The sequence below is a fragment of the Vidua chalybeata genome, chromosome Z (genome assembly GCF_026979565.1).
Source record: "Vidua chalybeata isolate OUT-0048 chromosome Z, bVidCha1 merged haplotype, whole genome shotgun sequence".
Classification (NCBI taxonomy): domain Eukaryota; kingdom Metazoa; phylum Chordata; class Aves; order Passeriformes; family Viduidae; genus Vidua; species Vidua chalybeata.
In genome coordinates this window covers 75,764,178-75,783,352 of record NC_071570.1, presented here as the reverse complement: position 1 = coordinate 75,783,352, position 19,175 = coordinate 75,764,178, and the positions used below count along the sequence as shown (strand labels likewise).

The 19,175-nt window shown below is 55.8% G+C and overlaps 2 protein-coding genes across 4 annotated transcripts; one reads left to right on the top strand and one right to left on the bottom strand.

The window, feature by feature from the left end:
* Positions 1-1,444: 1,444 nt before the first annotated feature.
* ZBTB5 (zinc finger and BTB domain containing 5) lies at positions 1,445-7,833 on the bottom strand. 3 transcript variants are annotated; one of them, XM_053931414.1, is made up of 3 exons: positions 7,760-7,833; positions 5,876-7,631; positions 1,445-5,749 (listed from the first exon to the last, which is right to left on the bottom strand). In XM_053931414.1, exon 3 carries the CDS (start codon positions 5,743-5,745, stop codon positions 3,721-3,723), a length of 2,025 nt encoding a protein of 674 aa, XP_053787389.1. In that variant the 5' UTR covers positions 5,746-5,749; positions 5,876-7,631; positions 7,760-7,833; the 3' UTR covers positions 1,445-3,720. The 3 variants fall into 3 exon arrangements, with proteins under 3 accessions (XP_053787389.1, XP_053787390.1, XP_053787391.1); XM_053931415.1 differs by having other exon boundaries at positions 7,186-7,631; XM_053931416.1 differs by lacking the exon at positions 5,876-7,631 and having other exon boundaries at positions 7,760-7,828.
* Positions 7,834-8,002: 169 nt separating this feature from the next.
* Positions 8,003-17,844, top strand: POLR1E (RNA polymerase I subunit E). The gene is made up of 12 exons (XM_053931421.1): positions 8,003-8,175; positions 8,270-8,373; positions 11,122-11,198; positions 12,644-12,729; positions 13,306-13,361; positions 13,733-13,877; positions 14,749-14,856; positions 15,246-15,342; positions 15,543-15,676; positions 16,393-16,474; positions 16,601-16,732; positions 17,489-17,844. Exons 1-12 carry the CDS (start codon positions 8,115-8,117, stop codon positions 17,646-17,648), a joined length of 1,242 nt encoding a protein of 413 aa, XP_053787396.1. The 5' UTR covers positions 8,003-8,114; the 3' UTR covers positions 17,649-17,844.
* Positions 17,845-19,175: the final 1,331 nt, after the last annotated feature.

The following is a 19,175-nucleotide window of genomic DNA, read 5'->3' as shown; positions in this document are numbered from 1 at the left end:
TCCTGTCCCCTCCTGTCCCTTGTGCCAGACCCTGCTGGGATCTCCTGGATGCCCAGTGAAGCACTCTCTGAATAGCAGTAACGGCTGGTGGAAGCTGCCCTGCATCACAGGAGGAATTCTGACACATTTATCAATAACCTTTGATTCACAAACACGGCTGATTGCCTTGTGCTGGCCTGTCAGACATAGTTCTGGAGGTTTGTAACCCGGACTGAGAAGGAAAGACTTGTGGCCGTGGTGGTGGGGAGGAAGGGAGTGTGCTCTGGGCATCCCAGCTGGCTGGGGAGTTTCCAAACGACCCGGTGGAAACGAGGAGTGACTTTGCTGTGAAAATCAGGGCAAGTCCAGTGGGGGAGCTCACTGGTCTCCCAGATTTCTTAGTGCTGACACTGAGGACTCTGCTGCTGGTGGAGCTGCTGTGACACTGGAGGATGGTGACCAAGCATCTGAGAGGTTCCTGGTGATGGCAGGGACTGACCTGGTGTCTGAGCAGGTGTGTCAGATTCCCCAGGTGCATTAAGAAATAGGCACGAGCTGGTAAATCAGCTGCCACAAGGACTGGAGCACTGGGCTCAGGTGTCCATCCCAGAACTCCTTCGAGACAAGCACCTCCTGCACCTGTGGCATCTCCCCATGAGGAATTCAGAGAGCAGCAGTGACCACGGATCATGAATTTTACAGGTGCTGTGTAAATATCATTTCATTAACAGAAGTAATACAAAGAACTTCACCGGGGACAAAATTATTACCAAGGTCAGGTTTTTACGATCCCTTGTGCAGTCACAATTTTGTCTGTACAGGCTGGAGAGCACCAAACCAGTGAAGGCAGGCAGACACAGCCACACAGAAACATTTTTTAAACACAGGGTTTATTTCTGGGTGTTTTGGAGCAGAGCCCCTGGCAGCTCCATGCGAGATGCCACGTGCAAAGTTCAACTCTGAGCAATGCAGCGGCACAAGCTCTCCAGGCTGTGGGGTGGGACACCCCTCACTGCAGCAGGCAGCTCAGGCCCCAGGTGTTCACTCGTGCTATTCCCAGGAATTTACTGCTTCCTTCAGGAAGACTCAGAAAGCTGTGAGGCAGCTGCAGGCTCCAGGCCTCACTGACAATGGAATTTAAAGCCGCCGCTTCCAAGAACGCTCCCAACTTTTCACAAAGAAAGGACACAGGAGCCCTCCTGCACTGATATTTCACATTAAAATTTTTATAAAAACACTTCAAAAGTCCAGTTAAGTGTTTATCTGCTCATATTAGTTCCTAGTTAGTCTCATTGCGCAAAGAGATGCTTTATTCCAAAACACTGTAACAAGTCAAAAATGTGGATGTGCTACAGGAAACAGAAAATGAAAAAAAAACCCCAAGCCTTGTTGTTAAAAAGCAAAACACTAGAAATGCAATGAAGATGAAACAGTGTTACTTAATAAAGCAACACAAGAAAATATTAAAGTACAAAATACTGCATTTTATTGATGTTTGGGAGAGTGTTTATGCAGCTCAATGCTGTTAGTCCCCAATACTGAAATTATTTAAAACAAAACACAGCATATCCCACTGCTTTACAAAAAGTGTTATTTTAATGCTTAAAAAAAAAATCAAGAGCCAGAAATACTACCATTAAGTAAACCCTATAACCAGATATTAACATTTTAAAGGAATTAATCCATCTCCTGTGTTTCTGCATTGCTCAGATGGTCAAGGTGCAAACGACACACTGATAGGGCAGGTGCAGGGAATCCTCTGTCTCACCTGAGCAGAAAGGACTCCCCTGCAGCCTGGACCCAGCCCCTGCTCGGCTGAGCAGCATTTACCATCAGCAGAAATGCTCTGAAAGCTTACTTTAAAACTTAAGGATGCTGAGCACAGTTCGTGTGCACCTTTGGCAAGGAAGAAAGGAGAATGCAGGCAGTGTTAAGTGACGGTGGCACCAAAGAAGAGGAAATTAAAAAGAAATTTAGGTGACTCACATGGAAAACGACAAATTTCTGCTGCGTGTGTACGGTGCCATTTTTAAAAAATTAAATTTACATTATCTTTTTTTAAATATAAGGGGGAAAGTACTTTTATGACACTAGCTTAAGTGGATTTTACAGAATGTGAGCCAGCCGTGCCCGGCAGCGAGGAGGGCCAGTCACGCCCTGGGGGAGTCAGGTGAGGGAGGGATTCTCCTGCTCTGCTCTGCACTGGGGCAGCCTCAGCCCAGGTGCTGGGGGCAGTTTTGAGCACCATCATAGAGCAGACATGAGGCTGTCAGAGACTGTCCACAGGAGGCCATGGGGCTGCTGAGGGGTCTGGAGAAGAAGCTTTTCGAGGAGCGGCTGAGGGCACTTGGTTTGCTCAGCCTGGAGGAGAGGACACCGAGGTCAGACCTCGCCGGCGTCTTCAACGTCCTCCTGAGGAGCAGCAGAAGGGCAGGTACACATCTCCTCACTCTCGTGACCAGTGGGAAAACTGCTGCAGCTGAATCAGGGGAGGTTTAGGTTGGCTATCAGGAAAGGTTTTTCACCCAGAGGGTGGTCTGGCACCCAACAAACTCCCCAGGGTCAGGGTCACAACCCCAAGGCTGCCTGGGGTGAAGAAGCGTCAGGCACAAGTTGGGATTGTTGGGGGACCCTCTGCAAGGCCAGGAGCTGGACACAGTGATCCTGGGGGTCCCTCCCATAGAGCATACTCTATGATTCTGTGCAATATGGCAAAGGAGGATTGCTCCTGGCCTAGGAGCCATGTGATCCAAGGACAGATGTGCGAAGGGAAGTCGGTGCGCAGGGCAGGAAACTGAAGCCTGGAGACAAGAGAAAAAGACAATGCGCTCACACTGTAACGGGGACCAGATGGACTCTGGGCATGTGGGAACAGCGCGATGCTGCCTTACGTGGCGAAAAAAGCCATCACAAATTCCCTCTCCTTCAAAACAACAGACAAAGACAAGCTCTGTTCAAACTTCTGCGTATATAGAATTGTAACATAGGAGATACAAACTGGTTAAAATACTGCTAGGAATAGCACAAACAAGAGACAGTACTTCACTTACCACTTAATACTCGTTTCTACGGAAAAAAAAAAACCAGCCAAATATCCAGATCTTGCTGTATTAAAGTTATATGTACACCTGGCAGTCCAAAAGTTACTTGTCTGGGATTTAATTTAAGCACCTTGATTACACAGTGTCCTTTACTACAAAACAGCCAAACATACATTCATTATCCTAGAACTATTGTCGTAAGTAGCGTATTTTAAAGCATTATGTCAGACAGGTGCAGCCTAAGCTGTTTTTCTCTTTTAAAGGTAAGGGGTCTGCACCTCCATCCTCACGTAATGCAGCAACTCATGTTACAGTAATCATTTAAATGCTTCCACTGTTGCAAAATGCTTTAGAGAGAAGAAAAAAAAAAAACAACAAAAAGGAGAGAAGAAAAGCGCACGTCAGTTTCTGGTTCTCAGACCGTGCTCTTTCAGGAGACCCCCGTGCTGTCGCCCCTCTGCCCTGCAAAGGGGGCTCTTCGCCGCGGGGGTCGCATCCCCACCCCCGCCGTGGGGGGCCACATCCCCATCCCGCCGCGCGGCTCCCGGCGGCGACACCCGCGAGGTAGGTACCGGATATCCCCAATGGCAGAGCCAAGACTGTGTTTGGCACCGTGGCACGCCGGTGTGCGCCCGCCCGCCCGCCCGCCCGCCGCGGCGTCCCCGCCGGCAGCGAGGCTCCTCCGCGCCGGGGCGGCGGCTCACAGCAAGCTGCTGGGCAGGTTGCTGCTCTGCCACCTAAGGCAGGTGGTCTTAGAGTGTTTGTAGAGGTGGCTGGACTGGCTGAAGCGCTTGCCGCACTTGAGGCAGGCGTAGGGCTTCTCCCCCGTGTGCACACGGATGTGCTTCTTGCAGTCCGTGAGCGTCAGGAAGGTCTTGCAGCAGATCTTGCAGGCGTACTTGCGCGCGCCCTCCACCACCAGCACGTTGTGCTCCGACAGAGCCTTCTTGCACTTGGACAGCACGTCGGCCGAGGCGCGGGTCAGCTGCGGCGGGCCCGGCTGCGACAGGTGCCCGCCCTCGAAGGAAGCGCCCCCGTTCATCATCAGCTGCGACCCCGACGAGCTCTCCTGCAGCTGCGAGCCCCGCACGGAGGTCACCACGGGCATCTTGGGGGCGATGCGGCGGTAGCCAGGAAAGCCACCGGCTCCTCCTCTCACCGAGCCCATCATGGCCCGAGACAGCGAGTGCAAGCCCAGGCCCGAGCGTGGGAAATCCATGCCGAACTGCTCCGCTGCTCGGTAGCCGGAGGTCTGCACACACGGCAGACCCATCACATCCTGCATGGGCCTCACAAAGTGGGAGTCCGTGGGCTCGCTGAACGGGTTCTCCACGTGTGAGACAGCAGCAGATGAGTGGCCACCGGCGGGCCCCGACTCCGGGCTCATCAGATAAGAGGCGTCACTGTCCATCCTGCAGTCGCTGGTGGTGTTGGGAATGTTGTCGTCGTTGTTTTGGCTGGCGCCAAAGCCACCTCCCCTGCTTTTATTCAAAAAATTTGAAATGCTGAAAGAAGACTTGTGCTCCAGGTTGTTGGACACCTCCATGATGTGGATGTCTCCCACCCTGTCGGTGCTGGACTGAGGATCTGAGAAGCTGCGGTCACTGCTCTCGGGGCTCAGCTCTATCTTCTCTGCGCTCACCACTCCTCCTTCCACCTCCACCGACTCGCTGCCCTCCGCCTGCGAGGTGACATCGCTCACCTCGTCCTGAGGCTCTGGGGAGCTCAGGGGCTCAGACTTCACCACCACCCTCATGTGCTCCTTCTCGTTCAGGCTGACCTCCGGATTTTCACAAGGGAAGTTGCTCTTCTCAGCAGCAGCCTCCTGGTCGAAGCTGGTTTCCACTTGCGTGGCCTGGGACGCCATGGACATCTGGGAGATGTTCCCCTCGCCATTGTCTGACTGGCTGGGCACTTGGGCATCCTCCTGAGCACCAAAGGACTGGTCGAACATGATCGTGTTGTCCTCCTGGTTATCGGCAACCGCGTCGGCCTTGGAGTTGTCCACGATCTTCAGCGAGTCCGGAGAGAAGAAATCCTCCCGCGAGTGGACGACAGGCTGCCCGCTCTCGGCGGCCACGTCGGCCACGGGCTCGTCCATGGCGGGCCGGATGCGCTGGCGGGCGCGCTCCTCGGAGGACTGCTTGCGCTTGTGCAGGCGGTGGATGGGGAAGGTGGCGCGCTGCTCCAGCCCGCCCCGCAGCGCCGGGCCCAGCGCGCCGGGCGGCTCCTCTGCGCCCTGCGAGGAGCCCAGCGCCGAGCTGACGATGCTGAGCCCCAGCTGCTGCAGCATGAAGGAGCGCTGCAGCCGCGCGCTCTGCTCCTGCGCGCGCTCGCTGGGCGGCGACAGCGGCAGCGTCCGCGTCGTCAGGTAGTGCTTGCAGGCCTTCACCACGGAGTTGAGGTGCAGGTGCGACGCGGCCAGCAGCACGTCCATCACGTTGCTCTCGCCCAGCATGAGCGTGGACGTGTACATCATGTCGATGAGCGCGGCGAAGGCCTCGGCCGTCACCACCTCGCTGTCCAGCTGGATCATGTTCATGCTCTGGTCGCCCTCGGCCACGGTGAAGAGCGCGCGGAAGTGCGTGCTGCAGGCGGCCAGCACCGAGCGGTGCGCCTTGAAGTGCCGGTTGCCCACCACGATGACGCAGTCGCACAGCTGCCCGTGCAGCCGCTGGTAGTTGAGCTGCTGGAAGACCTGTTCAAAGTGCCCTGGGAAATCCATGGTCCTGCAAAACAGAAGAGAACCGCTGTGTGGGCCACCGGGCTGGCCAGGGGTGGGGCAGCTCTGCCGCCAGCAAAGCGTGAGCGAACTGGGGTTGTCCAGCCCGAGGAACAGAAGGCTGCAGGCTGACCTCACCGCGGCCTCCCAGCTCTGAAGGGCTACAGTGAAGGTGGGACGAGACCGTTTGTGAGAGTCTGCAGGGAAGGAGAAAAGGGACTGGGGTCAAATTGAACGACAGCAGCAGAAGATGGAATTGTTCCCTGGCAGGGTGGGCAGGCCCTGGCACAGGGTGCCCAGAGCAGCTGTGGCTGCCCCTGGATCCCTGGCAGTGCCTGAGGCCAGGCTGGACAGGGCTGGGAGCACCTGGGACAGTGGGAGGTGTCCCTGCCGTGGCAGGGGTGGAACAAGACAAGGTGCCCTCCCAACCCAAAGTGCTGTATGATCCTACGGCTGAAGTCCCGGTCAGGCTGCAGTGAACCTGGCAGTGAGGACAAGAGGTGACAGCTGAAAGACAGGCAAACAATAACTGCTCTGGGTGTACCACCACCACGTGGGCACAGGATCAAAGCCAGCGGTCTGGAGAACACGGAGGAGCAGTGAAAATGCAGGCTCTGCCTCAGAGCTGACCTCAGCACCACCCACGTCACAGGCAGCTGTGCTGGAAACCGGACAGCGTGGGTCACCTCACGCCCACGAGGGAAACCTCTGCTGCAGGTTTGTAAAAGTCTGATTGCAGCAATAACCTGCTGCCCCTCTGACACGCTGCTGACACACGCGGGTGACCTTCCACATGTCGCAAGGACATTGCTCTTTCTTTCAGGATATTTCACACAGCAGCACAGAGGACAGAAAGAGAAAACAATTTCTATTTCTGCTCCTTGTTTTTCCCATGTGGAATGTGCTTGGAGAATTGTTTACCTGGGGTGATTGCTTGGTTGGATTCTGGTGAGGATTGTTTGGGCCTGGTGGCCAATCCAATCCAATCCAATCCAATCCAATCCAATCCAGCCCACCTGTGGCTGGACTCTCAGAGAGGGTCACGAGTTGTGAGTTGGTTAGATACGTGAGTTAGAAAAGTAGGTTTGTAGTTTTAGTATCTCCTGTAAATAGTATATTAATGTATTACAGCATAGTTCTAATAAAGAAATCACTCAGCCTCCTGAGCTGGAGTCAGACATCAGCATTCCTTCCCACCGGGCTCACCTGCGTTTCCAGTATCCACAGGAGCACCGGGGCTGCTGGCAAAACCCAGCGCTGCCCAGAGCCCCAGCCGGGGGGGGTTCCCTCCCTAATTCCCACCCCCAAACACCAGCCCTGCCCTCGCAGATCAATCCCAAGAGCACAGGGGTGACCCTGGGCAGTATGTCGAGTTCTCCCCGTGAGGCCCGGCGAGCAGGGGGGCTGCACGCCCCGGGCACACACACGAGTCCCTGCGCCCACCTTCACTCCCCAGCAGCATCGACGGGCACCAGCGCACAAAGCAGCTCAGGGACAAGGCCAGAGTCACGCTTTTGAGGAGGGATCAAATGGAAGTCCAGCCTCAAACAGGGACGTGTTCGCTGCTTTCTCCTTCCTGCCCACCACCGCCTTTGCCTTCAGCTCGCCACGGGCCATCCCCGGAACCCCAGCGCGTCCTGGGATGGAGTCAGAACAGCGAGATCCTCCAGCAGCTACCACCGGGAACGCTCAGCACGGGAAAACTAAGCGATTCAAAGCCTGTGAGCAGTCCGGAACATTACCCGGCGGTGGATAACCGGGGTCTCCTGCCGCACGGTGCTCTTCCCAGGACACTGCCTGATCCTCCCCGGTTCCTCCCTTTACGCATCACCGGGAACAGCCAGGATGCGTGCCCCTCCCGGAGGAGCACCTGCCTCGCAGCGCTGCATCTGCACGGGGGAAGACGCACCGGAGACTCCGTTCTGTGCCGCACACGGGACAGAAAGGGGAGACCGGAGAGCCCCGGTCCCGCCCGACGCTGGGGTCACCGGTCTCCGCCTCCCCCCGCCCCGCTCACCTGCGGTGTCCGTGCGGGCAGGGCCGTGCTCGGGACTGGGCTCGGGATCGGGACTGGGCTCGGGACTGGGCTCGGCCCCGGCCCCGCTCCCGCCGCTCCGGCCCCGCCCGCCCCGCCCCGCCGCGCCGACACAGCGCGTCACTTCCGGCCGCTGGCGGCGCGGGCCCTGCCGACAGCCAATCGGCGGCCTCGTTACTTCCACGCCGCGGCAGAGCCTCTCCTCGCCCAATCGCGGCCGAGCTCATTGCCACGACGGGAGGCAGCGGCGGAAGAGGCGGGGGAACGGGAGGAGCGGCGCCGGGAGGCAGCGGGCTCGGAGCGCGCCTCCCGCCGCACGCCTGGTCAGCCCCTCGCCATGGCCACCGCCACCTGGCGCTACCGCGGGGACCCCGATGCGGAGCGGCCGGCGGCGCTCGGTGAGCGGCACCGGGCCGGGGGCGTGGGGCGGGTCACGGGCCCCGCTCGGGGGTCGCGGCCGGCCCCGGATCTCACGGGCTTCCTCTCGCGCAGTGCGGTTCGCCAACGGGAGGCTGGAGCGGCCCGAGTCGCTGCGCTTCACCGCGTACCGGAACAGGGACGCGGCGCACCCGCGGAAGAGGCACCGCAGGATCCTGGTGAGGGCTCCCGGACCGCGGCGGGGGCACCGCGGGAATACCGGGACACAGCGGCAGTGGCGCACAGTGGGGCCATGGCCAGATAACGGGCTAAAAGCGACAGATGCTGTTAATTTCCCCGCGGGAGCGCGGCCGGCCCGGCCCCGGGAGCTCCCGGTGCTGCCGGCTGCGATCCCGCCGAGCGCTGCCGCCCCGCTTGCCCTCGGGGCTGGGGCCTCGGCAGCTCCCTCCCGCCGGAGCGAGAAACTGCTCCCTGTGAGGGGGTGAGGCCCTGGCACAGGTGCCCAGAGCAGCTGGGGCTGCCCCTGTCCCCTGGCAGTGCCCAAGGCCGGGCTGGACACGGCTTGGAGCAGCCTGGGACAGTGGGAGGTGTCCCTGCCGTGGCAGGGGTGGCACCGGGTGGGATTTGAGGGCTCCTTCCAGCCCAAACCAGTGTGGGGTTGCGTGAAAGTCCGTGCTGAGCTTTGCAGCAGATTTGTTTTGCACAGTCGGAGTTCAGCCCAGCACGGTGCACGGGGACCTGCTCCAGGTGCCAGGAATGTCTCTGGCCCCGGGGTGGGCACTGCAGGGTGGAGCTGGCAGAGCCAGGGGCAAGCTGGGCATTGGGAGCTGCTTCCCAGGCATCATTACTGGCTTCTTGTTTTATAGTTCAGGCTGTGAGCAATCACAAAACAATACTTTTTAAACATTTTAGTTGAATCTTAAGCAGTTGTTTTAGTTGAATTGAGTCACATGTTTGTTTGCAGGGTCTTATTGGCCATCTAACTTGTAATTTAGGAACACCCATATGCAAGTTAAATGCCTAAAATAGTAATAGATCCTGAGCCTTAATATCAAAGATATTTTGCACATCACCAGAATAATGAAAATGAGGGTACCAAACTGTTCAGATGAATGAGACAGGTAAAAGACCAAATATTTACAGGTAAGTGGGCATATTCAAGAGGTAGGTTCAATTAATGTAGATATTGTCAATCTACAATATACTTCAATCAATCATAGAAATGTATATGCTAATAACAGAGGGAAAAAGGACTTAATATTTTATTGTTGCATTTTGTTGACACTGACACTGAAACCCACGGAGAAATCTTCACCCGGGGGTCTTTGTTCAGCTCAGGTACGTCACAGGGGGGTCCCTCAGCGAGGAGGGAACTGGGGGTACAACCAGAAGGTGCTTTCTGGTGCTGCTGTTAATCTTTACATCCACTCCACTCAAAGAATAAACGACTTTGCAGCCCCGGTCGCTGGGGGAAATTCACTGCAGCAGAGCAGAAGAACCAGCACGTTCTCAGCGTGCACTGCAGACGTGTTCAGGGCGCTGGGGCGCTCCTGGCAGCGCTGGCTCTGGCTTTGCAGTCGGTGAACTGCAGGCACTTGACAACAGCTTGGGGGCTTAAATGAACCCCTGGAAACCACGTTTTAAACTGAGGCGTTGGGGGAGCTGCCTGCCAGGCGCTCTGCAGGTTTGCTGTGCTGATCCCCGCTGAGGGCAGAGCAGAGGCTGTGGGGTCCCTCAGCCCTCTCCAGGGAGCTCTCCTGGTTTCCCTCAGCCCTCTCCAGGGAGCTCTCCTGGTTTCCCTCAGCCCTCTCCATGGAGCTCTCCTGGTTTCCCTCAGCCCTTTCCAGGGAGCTCTCCTGGTTTCTAGGGAGCTCTCCTGGTTTCCCAAGGAGCTCTCCTGGTTTCTAGGGAGCTCTCCTGGTTTCTAGGGAGCTCTCCTGGTTTCCCAGGGACTCTCCTGGTTTCTAGGGAGCTCTCCTGGTTTCCCAAGGAGCTCTCCTGGTTTCTAGGGAGCTCTCCTGGTTTCTAGGGAGCTCTCCTGGTTTCCCAGGGACTCTCCTGGTTTCCCAGGGAGCTCTCCTGGTTTCCCAGGGAGCTTTCCTGGTTTCCCAGGGAGCTCTCCTGGTTTCCCAAGGAGCTCTCCTGGTTTCTAGGGAGCTCTCCTGGTTTCCCAGGGACTCTCCTGGTTTCTAGGGAGCTCTCCTGGTTTCCCAGGAAGCTCTCCTGGTTTCTAGGGAGCTCTCCTGGTTTCCCAAGGAGCTCTCCTGGTTTCTAGGGAGCTCTCCTGGTTTCTAGGGAGCTCTCCTGGTTTCCCAGGGACTCTCCTGGTTTCCCAAGGAGCTCTCCTGGTTTCCCAAGGAGCTCTCCTGGTTTCTAGGGAGCTCTCCTGGTTTCCCAGGGAGCTCTCCTGGTTTCTAGGGAGCTCTCCTGGTTTCCCAGGGACTCTCCTGGTTTCTAGGGAGCTCTCCTGGTTTCCCAGGGACTCTCCTGGTTTCTAGGGAGCTCTCCTGGTTTCCCAAGGAGCTCTCCTGGTTTCTAGGGAGCTCTCCTGGTTTCTAGGGAGCTCTCCTGGTTTCCCGGGGACTCTCCTGGTTTCCCAAGGAGCTCTCCTGGTTTCTAGGGAGCTCTCCTGGTTTCCCAGGGACTCTCCTGGTTTCTAGGGAGCTCTCCTGGTTTCCCAAGGAGCTCTCCTGGTTTCCCTCAGCCCTCTCCAAGGAGCTCTCCTGGTTTCCCAAGGAGCTCTCCTGGTTTCCCAAGGAGCTCTCCTGGTTTCCCAGGGACTCTCCTGGTTTCTAGGGAGCTCTCCTGGTTTTCCAGGAAGCTCTCCTGGTTTCTAGGGAGCTCTCCTGGTTTCCCAGGGAGCTCTCCTGGTTTCCCTCAGCCCTCTCCAGGGAGCTCTCCTGGTTTCCCAAGGAGCTCTCCTGGTTTCCCTCAGCCCTCTCCAGGGAGCTCTCCTGGTTTCCCAGGTCTCGGAGACGGAGCGGCTCTGCTACGTGGGGCACAACTTCGGCAGCCAGGTGATGAAGTGCAACTCCCTGTGCAGGTAAGGAGCAGGGGGCTAGCAAACCAGCACACGGGGCTGCTCACACAGAGCTCCTGCTCCCTGCCCTGCCCTGCCTCAGGGCTCCCTCCGTGGGGCTCGGGGCTTGGGCAGGGAGCTCTGGCTGTTCGTGCACGCCCTGTGGAAGCTGTGATGTGTAAATCACAGACCGGTTTGAAAACGCCTTGTGAGCTCCGGGGTGAGGGTGGGCAGTAGTGTGAGGCAGGATGGAGCCTTGTTACTAAGGAGCTAGGATGGAGAAATTGCCTTTATCAGCAGCTGGTCAGCGCTGAAGGGGCCATCGCTGTGGGGCCCTTCCAGCTGAGGTGTTCTGTGATTCTGCACAAGGACCTGGCCTCCCTTCTGCACAGCCTCAGACTGGACACTGCTCACAGCCTCTGTTCTGTGTGAGCACTGACCCCAGGAGAGATGCACTCTCAGATGGAGCAGTGTCCAGTCTGAGAGGCTGCAGCTGAAAAAACAGCACCAAGGGTTGGTTTGTGTTGGGGTTTGGAGAGATAAATGCAGTTTAACAGAAGTGTGTGGTTCGTTCAGTATTGTTCGTGGGCACGTCTAAGTGCTCCTACCTCTGAACACTGGTGAACAGGTGGTTCTGGGGGCTGAAGTGCTGCTTGCCTGCGCCTCTGGAGATCCTGAGCTCTGGGTGGAAATTGGGGAATTTGGCTGTTGTTCCAGCTATGGCCATCAAGTCCTGGCGTAGCAAAAAAAGGCAAAGGAAAACAGCAGAATTCTGGCACCTACACTTTACCAAATTCAGTTGTTTTTAAGACTTCTGCATTTGCTTGGAGTATCAAGTGTTTGTGTTTTTATATGCACACATGCCTTGGGGATAACTTGGTTTATCATAGCGCTGTATGTGCAAGGCAGGAGAGCTGCCGGGGTGTGAGACTGATGGTAAAAGGGTTTTAAATTCATGGGGATTTGGGGAGTTAGAAGGAAAGTTAGGCTTAGTAGGCCCTGGGAAAATACCTTGGGAAAGTTTAGGCCTTGTACTTGCTAGGGCTGCATCTGTGTAACCAGTGTATGATAAATGATAGAATTGTTAGATGCGATGGTTGTTCAGTAATTAAATATAATTACTGTTTAATCCTAAGAATAATCATGAGAAACTGTGGCCAGGGGCTTGAGAGAGATCACGAGAAACTCATGCTTGAATAAGGTCAATGTATACAACAGAACAATATAAGTTTAATAATTAATATGCAAGTTCTATAAGGATAGAATATAAAGTATGTTCAGCGTGAGAGCCATGTGGGAGTCAGATTTGGGTCTGCACCCCCAATTCCCAGAGCTCTGCAATAAAAGCACCTGCACAGAATCACGTCCCGTGATTACGTGTGCTCCTGAACGCTGACATCCCCACCGCGTGATTTAAATGATTTCCACTGCTCTGCCTCTCGCTAATCAGCTGCCCCCGCTCTCCCCAGGTACTTTGTTGGAGTGCTGGACAGGAGCTCTGGGCAGATGGAGGTCTACAATGCTGAGATGTTCAACATGCAGCCCCTGCTCTCAGGTGGGAGGCGCGGGGGTCACGGCTGCTCCGTGGCTGTGTCCTCGTCCCCGTGGCAGGGGGCACGGACAGCTCCTGCACTTGTGCCTGCTGGGAGAGGGGAGCACAGCGAGCCCAGGCTGGGGGTTCAGCTGCGGGTGTGGGGGGTGGGAGTCACGCACAGGGTGTCACTGCTCAAGTGCAGCCCTGTCTGCGTGTTCTGCTGAGGGAGGCCTGAAACTCAGCAGGAATTGGATCCCTGAATAACAAAACAAAACAAAACAAAAAAAAACCCCACAGGTTTTATCCAGCAGGACTGCTTTTTGTCACTGATCCCAGGATAAGAACCCAAAAGATCACATCTTTTGGTGGCTGATTTTTACCCTGTGCAGCAGGACATGGGTTGGGCCATAGCCCATGTGTTGCACCCATGGGCTTTGACGAAGAAGCCTTTTTTCCTGGGTTCTCATATTTGGTGTGTCCTGTAATGAGCCAGGTGACATGGAGGAGATGCTGTGCCAAGTCTGTCAGCCACAGAGCTAAAGGAGCTCCCGTCCTGGCTGCCTCTGCCCAAGCACACTGACTTTTGCTGTTTTGTAGATACCATGATACCTGACGACACAAAGGAGTATCAGAGCAAATCCTACAGAGAGAAGGTAAAGTTGGAAGCTGTGTCACGTTCTGCTGTGACTGCTCAGCTGGCGGGGCAGATGCTTGTCTTGAGCCTGGGAGGTTTGGTGTCCTGCAGCACAAACCTGTGCAGGGCCAGCATTCTCACAGTGTCCAGGAGGCAGCACAGGCATTGCCTGGCTCAGGAGCATTCTCCTGATTATCCTGGTTTCCTGGTTTTCCTGGTTATTTTGGGCTGGTCACCACCCCAGTGGCCTCCTGCCCCTCGCAGACCAGCGCATCCTGCGCCTGCGGGTTTTGCCACGGGAGGAGTTTGAAGTGTCTGTGGAAGGAGCGGCGGGGTTTGTGTTCTCCTGGGTGCACAGGGTGTTCCAGTGTGTGTTTCTGCCTTGTGCAGATGGACTTGTGCATTGAGGCCTTCGGAACCAGCAAGCAGAAGCGAGCTCTGAGCTCTCGCCGCATGAACGCTGTGGGCAGCGACATCGTGAGCTCAGCTGTGACAAAAGCAGCTGCAAACGTTATAGATGCCAAGGGAGTGACAGGTGAGAGCCTTCTGTCTCAGGGTGTAATCAGGACAACGTGAAGTGCCTTTTTCTGTCTGTCCACGCCAAGTGTGGCAGGAAGAAGAGGGGTTTTCTTTAAGTGATGAGGAAGTAGCTGGTTCAACAGCTGAGATAGGTACATGTAGAGGAACTGCTTCCTGCTGGACTTGGTGTTGGAGTTACCTGAATGAGGGAAGGTCCCTGTGACACCAATGAACACCCTGCCTGCTTTGGAAGCTCCTGGGGGATGTGGGTTCACTGGCATAAAGGCAGTGCCTTCAGATGGTCTGAGCTCTGTGGCATGGCTGTTGAAAAGGCACCTTCTTGCCTCAGAGAGTGGTGCAGCCTTTGGGACACGTCGCAGCACAGTGTGGTGTCACCATCCCTGCGGGCTTCCAAGCTGTGGCAGGAGAGAGCTGGGGCTGCCCTGGCTGTGGACATCCGGGCAGAAGGGCAGACAAGACCTCTCCAGAGCACTGCTGGGATCCTGAGAGTGTCACTGGCATGAACAGGAGATGTCTGGTGACTAGGCCCCACCACCTTTCATCCCTTTTTTTCCAGGGTGGATATTGACTGTGCTCTCAGAGCTGCTTTGGGTGTCACCAGAATGCAGGTGCCAAAACCGTGCTCTGCCTGCATCTTGATGCCCTTCTTTCCTAGATGTTTCTCTAGTCTGGACTGGCATTTCTAGATTTTTATGACCAGAAGGTTCTTGATAGAGGTTGTAAATGTCTAAAACTCCAGTTGTGACTAAAATAGTGCTAACCCATTTGAGTAAACTTGTTTCTAAAGGAAAGATTTGGGCTGTGTTGCTGTTCTGTGCATTTTGGCTATCATGATCCCAATGCTCCTGTCCCTGTTCCCTCCCAAGCTCTGATGCAGGACGTGGCCCAGGATGATGTGCAGAACATCTCTGCCTTCCTCCCGCCGTGCCACGAGGACGCCGACAGGCCAGAGCACGTGTACAGGTTTGAGGACAGTATCTTTTTTGTTTCGGTCTCCGTGAAGCCATCTGGTGTGCTGGGGGCGAGTTGAGCCTTTGCCCCTCACAGGCCAAGAGCTGGCAGCAAGGTAATGCTGCCTTGGGATTTTGGGGCCTGCAGTGCCACGTCCTGCCTCTTTCCTGTGGGGAGCAGCATGCTCTGCCTCCTGTGGGCAGCATCCCACGGGGAATGTCGCTGAGCTCGGCTTGCAGAGGCGAGCTGTGGGTGTGCCACAGTCTGTCAGAGGCCTTAGTTCCTGGACAGAGTCCATCCCCTTGCTCTGCCCACTTGACAAGTGAGTGTGGACAGAACTGCCCTACCCAGGGCAGAGGAGGGAAGAGAAAGGGAGAGGCCAGGCTTGTTCTTTTCCTTAAAATCCTGCCAGTCCTGTCTCCTGCTGAGTACGAGGCGCTGCGGGTGCCAGCAGCAGCCCTGGCCAACATCACCTCGGAGGAGATGGCCAAGAGAGCAGAGGAGAGAAGGTAAGGCCACTGCCCGTGGCCACGTCCTGGCTGAGGGCCACTAGGGCTGCTGCTGCCAGTGCCACGGCTCAGGGGCTCAGGGAGGACATGGGATCCAGGCATGGCAGAGCAGCCCCTGCCTCAGGGAGTGTGGGGGACACTTGAGTGCACAGCAGCAAGGGGCCCTCTGGGCAGCTGATCTGTCCCTCTCTCTCCTGCAGCCTCTGCTCCTTTGTTTTGGAGGAGCTGAAGTTCCTGCCCACTGATGAGAGGAGCAGGGACCACAAAGCCCGATGCCTCTGGTTCCTGGACACGCTCATCAAGTTCAGTCAGCAGAAAGTGATCAAGAAGAAGCGTAAGAGAGTTTTCAGCTCATAAACACATAACTTTTGGAATGTCTTTGTCATCCTTTGCTCGTCAGCTGAGAGTGTGGATCGTACCTCTGCCATACTCAGGGTCCTGCTTTTGAAACCGCCACACAAAACATTTTAGTTGAGATTTTCCAGACTTGCCATCTTCCTTAGGACTTGTGTGTCTTTGTCAGTCCTTGGCAGGGCTGAGGGAGGAGGAAGTGGAAAGCCTGGCTTTAAATATCTTCCTGTATTGCTGGAGACACAGCAGTCACCCATAGGACTTGTCTAAGGGGAGTGTGGGAATGACTAAACTTGGTGATAGTACGGACTTGTTAGTGTGATCTCAGCTTTAACAGTATTTTGTGGCAAAATAAATACACGCATAGGGTTGTGTGCATTTTAGATTATATACTATAGAACTGGGAGACTGCTTTTACTAAGAAAATAAAAGCTGTTGGGATTCTCTCGGGCATGAAAAATTAAGAGACCTAGAAATCAAGCAGCAAGGTTCGTTCTAGGTTTGTTGTGTTCCTGGGAAGAGGCAATAAATGGTGGGACTCCTGGGGCTGGGCTCAGTGATCCCGGCGTGTCTTTCCCTGTGGGTACTGTGATGTTCCCTGCTGAGTGTCAGGGTGACACTTGTGCTGCTGTGGTGGGTGGGCAGTGCAAGCTAGGGTGTGTGTTCCTCATTGCACTGCAAAGCCCCTTTCTGCCCTAGATCCAATGGGTCCTGAATGCCCACACATTATCAGCAAGAAACTCATGAAGAACTTCACCTCGCTGACCTACAACAATGGCAGGTAAGGGATGCTGCCTGATGCTCTCGAGGCACAGGTGTGGCAGAGCTCAGCTTGAGGGGCCACAGACACACCATCAGGAAGCCCCTTACACTCCACATCTCATGAGTTTTCCCTCTTGCCACACAGCATCCAGAATTTGATCTCTGCGTCCATGAAGGCTAAAATCACCGCATATGTCATTGCCTTGGCTTTGCACATTAACAACTTCCAGACGGATCTCACCGTCCTGCAGAACGACATGAAGCTCTCAGAGAGCAGGTGAGTCATGTGTTCCTTCACACCTGCCGGTATCCTCCTGCAGAAAGACCCTGGGAGAGCTCTGAAGTGTCTCTGGACCTGGGGAGGGCTTTAATTTTCCAGGGAGGGATAGGCAGTTATCTGTGGGTGCAGGACCTGCATTTCCCAGGAATCACCTGGCTGGCAGCTGCAGCTCTGCTCCAGCTGTGCTCCTGTCCCTGGCCCTGCAGAGTTCATTGGATCATTTGGCTTTCTGACCAAAATTTCAGGTATTAGTGGGTCTCACCAAAGCCCTTGGTCACTGCTTGGTTTTCAACCTTTGTCATCGGTTTTGATGCCACCACTTGTTTTGCCCACAGTTATCCTCTATTCTTTGATCGGAAGTGGTGAGTTCAGTGGGTTTAAGAGCAGTCTGCTGTTGGTTTCCATCCATTTTCCTTTTTCTTTCTGGGACTAAGCTTTTCCAGGAGTCCTTGTTGTCTTTGGCAGTTGATGGCCAGGTTTGGGTTGTGCTGTCCTGCCACTGGGAACACGGGGCCTTGGATGCTGGGGGGAAAAGCACGGAGGAGGCCGGGACCTGCTGGAAAAGCCAGCAGCACCCTGTGCAGCACCCCAGCAGCACCCAGCAGGGCCTTGCAGCCCTGGTGCTCCCAGCTGCTGCCTCCATGGCACCCCTGTGCACAGAGACACCTCGGGCCCCTCCCGAGGGCTGTGGGCCCGTGCAGGGTCGCGCACGGGGGGCTGAGCCCCGCTGGTGGCATTTCTCCTGTTTTCCAGGATCCTGGACATCGCCAAGGCCCTGCGGCTCAGGGTGTCCAAGGCCAAGGGGGTGCCGGGGCTGGAGAATGACCAGAACCACAAGCTGGGCACTCTGTCCCTGCCCTTGCCCACGCAGAAGGCACCAGAGGGACAGCGGAAGCGCAAGAAAATGAACTGAGAAGCCCAGGGGGTCTGGGGGGGAGACACAGCCCCTCCCTCAGAATGTCATGGGGATGCCTTCATCTGCTGGGCTTGGGTCCAGCATCAGCCCTCACCCAGCTGAAACCCAGGCTGAGGGTTTCACCTCATTAAAATGCTGCTTTTTTTCTATTTATATAGAAAAAGCTATAATAAAACCCTTTTCTTTCTTTCTAGTTTGTCTGGGTGGGTGTGAAATGGAGGTTGTGCTGGAGCACAAGGGAACAATTTGAACTGGCAGGTTCTGGTTCATGGCCCCTCCCAGGTTCAAGGTCAGAAGTAGGGAGACAAAGAGTGTGACTTAGGTATGCCTTTCTGTTTCTCTGGAGTGTCAGTGTAATCCTGTGTTCAAAAACGGTAAAGATGTTCACAGTTTTTGTCACTTTTCCTATCCAGGATGTTTTCCTGGGGGAGGGAGATTTCTGTGATTTGGAGCTGGTATCACCTTCATGGAGAGCAATGAGTATGGGCCCAGAGCTGTGGCTTCCCAGCCCTTTGGAGAGGCACTTCAGTCTGGTTCCTCTGAATTGTCACTCCTGGGGGATCAGCCTCACGGGAGCTGTTTGCTGAGTAAGGCTGTGGGAGTCAGGAGGGCTTGTGTGAAACAGAAGCCTGGAATGCCAGAGGGCATCATCTCTCTGGGATGTCACTGCTTCAGACAGTAATTTGGGTTTGGTGCCTCCTCTTGGGGTTTATGTGTCTCCTGACATGCCTCAAAGAGCCACTTCTCACAGCTGTCATTAGCAGTGGCACAAACATCCTGTGTTCTGGGGAGGGGACCAGTGCTGCTGTGGGAATTGCAGGCTCCAAGTCATCAATAGGGCTGGTTGAGGTTGGAAGGGACTTCTGGAGGTCTTTTTGTCCCGTCCCTCTCCCTGCTCCAAGCAGGGCCACCAGAGCCACGTGCCCAGCTCTGTGTCCAGGTGACTTTGGAGTGTCTCTGGTTACGGGAACTCCACAAAGTCACAGTGAAGCAGTGTTTCCTGATGTTTCCTTTGATCCTTGTGCTCGTGGCCTCTGGCCTGTCCCTGGGCACCTTCCCTGCAGGTCTTTGTAGCCATGGACAAGGTTCCCCTGAGCCTTCCCTGCTCCAGGCTGAGTTGCCCTGGTTGCCCCTGCTGTTCCTTGTAGCAGTGATGCCCCAGCCCCTTCAGCATCTTCCCGGGCTGCCCAGTGTGCCCGTGTCTGGAACTGAGGAGCCCGGAGCTGGGCATGGCCCCCCGGGCCGAGCAGAGGAGGAGCATGAGCTCCGTTCCAATCCTGCCCAGACGCTCTGGCCGCTGCCACAGGGGCATTTCTGCCGGACAGACACACAGGCCGTGTCCGTCCCTGACCTCCCAGCACCACCAGGGACAGCCGCTGACACAGCAGCTGCCAAGTGAGCAAGTCCCAGGTGCCCAGTGCTGCCGGCTCCAGGGGGAGCATTTGTCCAGCCTGGGGCAGCCCGGCGTGCTGGGAGCCTGCCAGGAGCACGTTCCCTGCGCTGCTGCCTTTTCCCTAACCTGTG

What these genes read in the sequence shown, in the direction of transcription:
- ZBTB5 (XM_053931414.1), bottom strand. Translation starts at nt 5,745, where the DNA reads ATGGATTTCCCAGGGCACTTTGAACAGGTCTTCCAGCAGCTCAACTAC.
- POLR1E (XM_053931421.1), top strand. Translation starts at nt 8,115, where the DNA reads ATGGCCACCGCCACCTGGCGCTACCGCGGGGACCCCGATGCGGAGCGG. An exon ending in GAAAGTGATCAAGAAGAAGC is followed by an intron (nt 15,677 to 16,392) that starts GTAAGAGAGTTT and finishes TTTCTGCCCTAG; the next exon opens with ATCCAATGGGTCCTGAATGC. An exon ending in ATGAAGCTCTCAGAGAGCAG is followed by an intron (nt 16,733 to 17,488) that starts GTGAGTCATGTG and finishes CCTGTTTTCCAG; the next exon opens with GATCCTGGACATCGCCAAGG.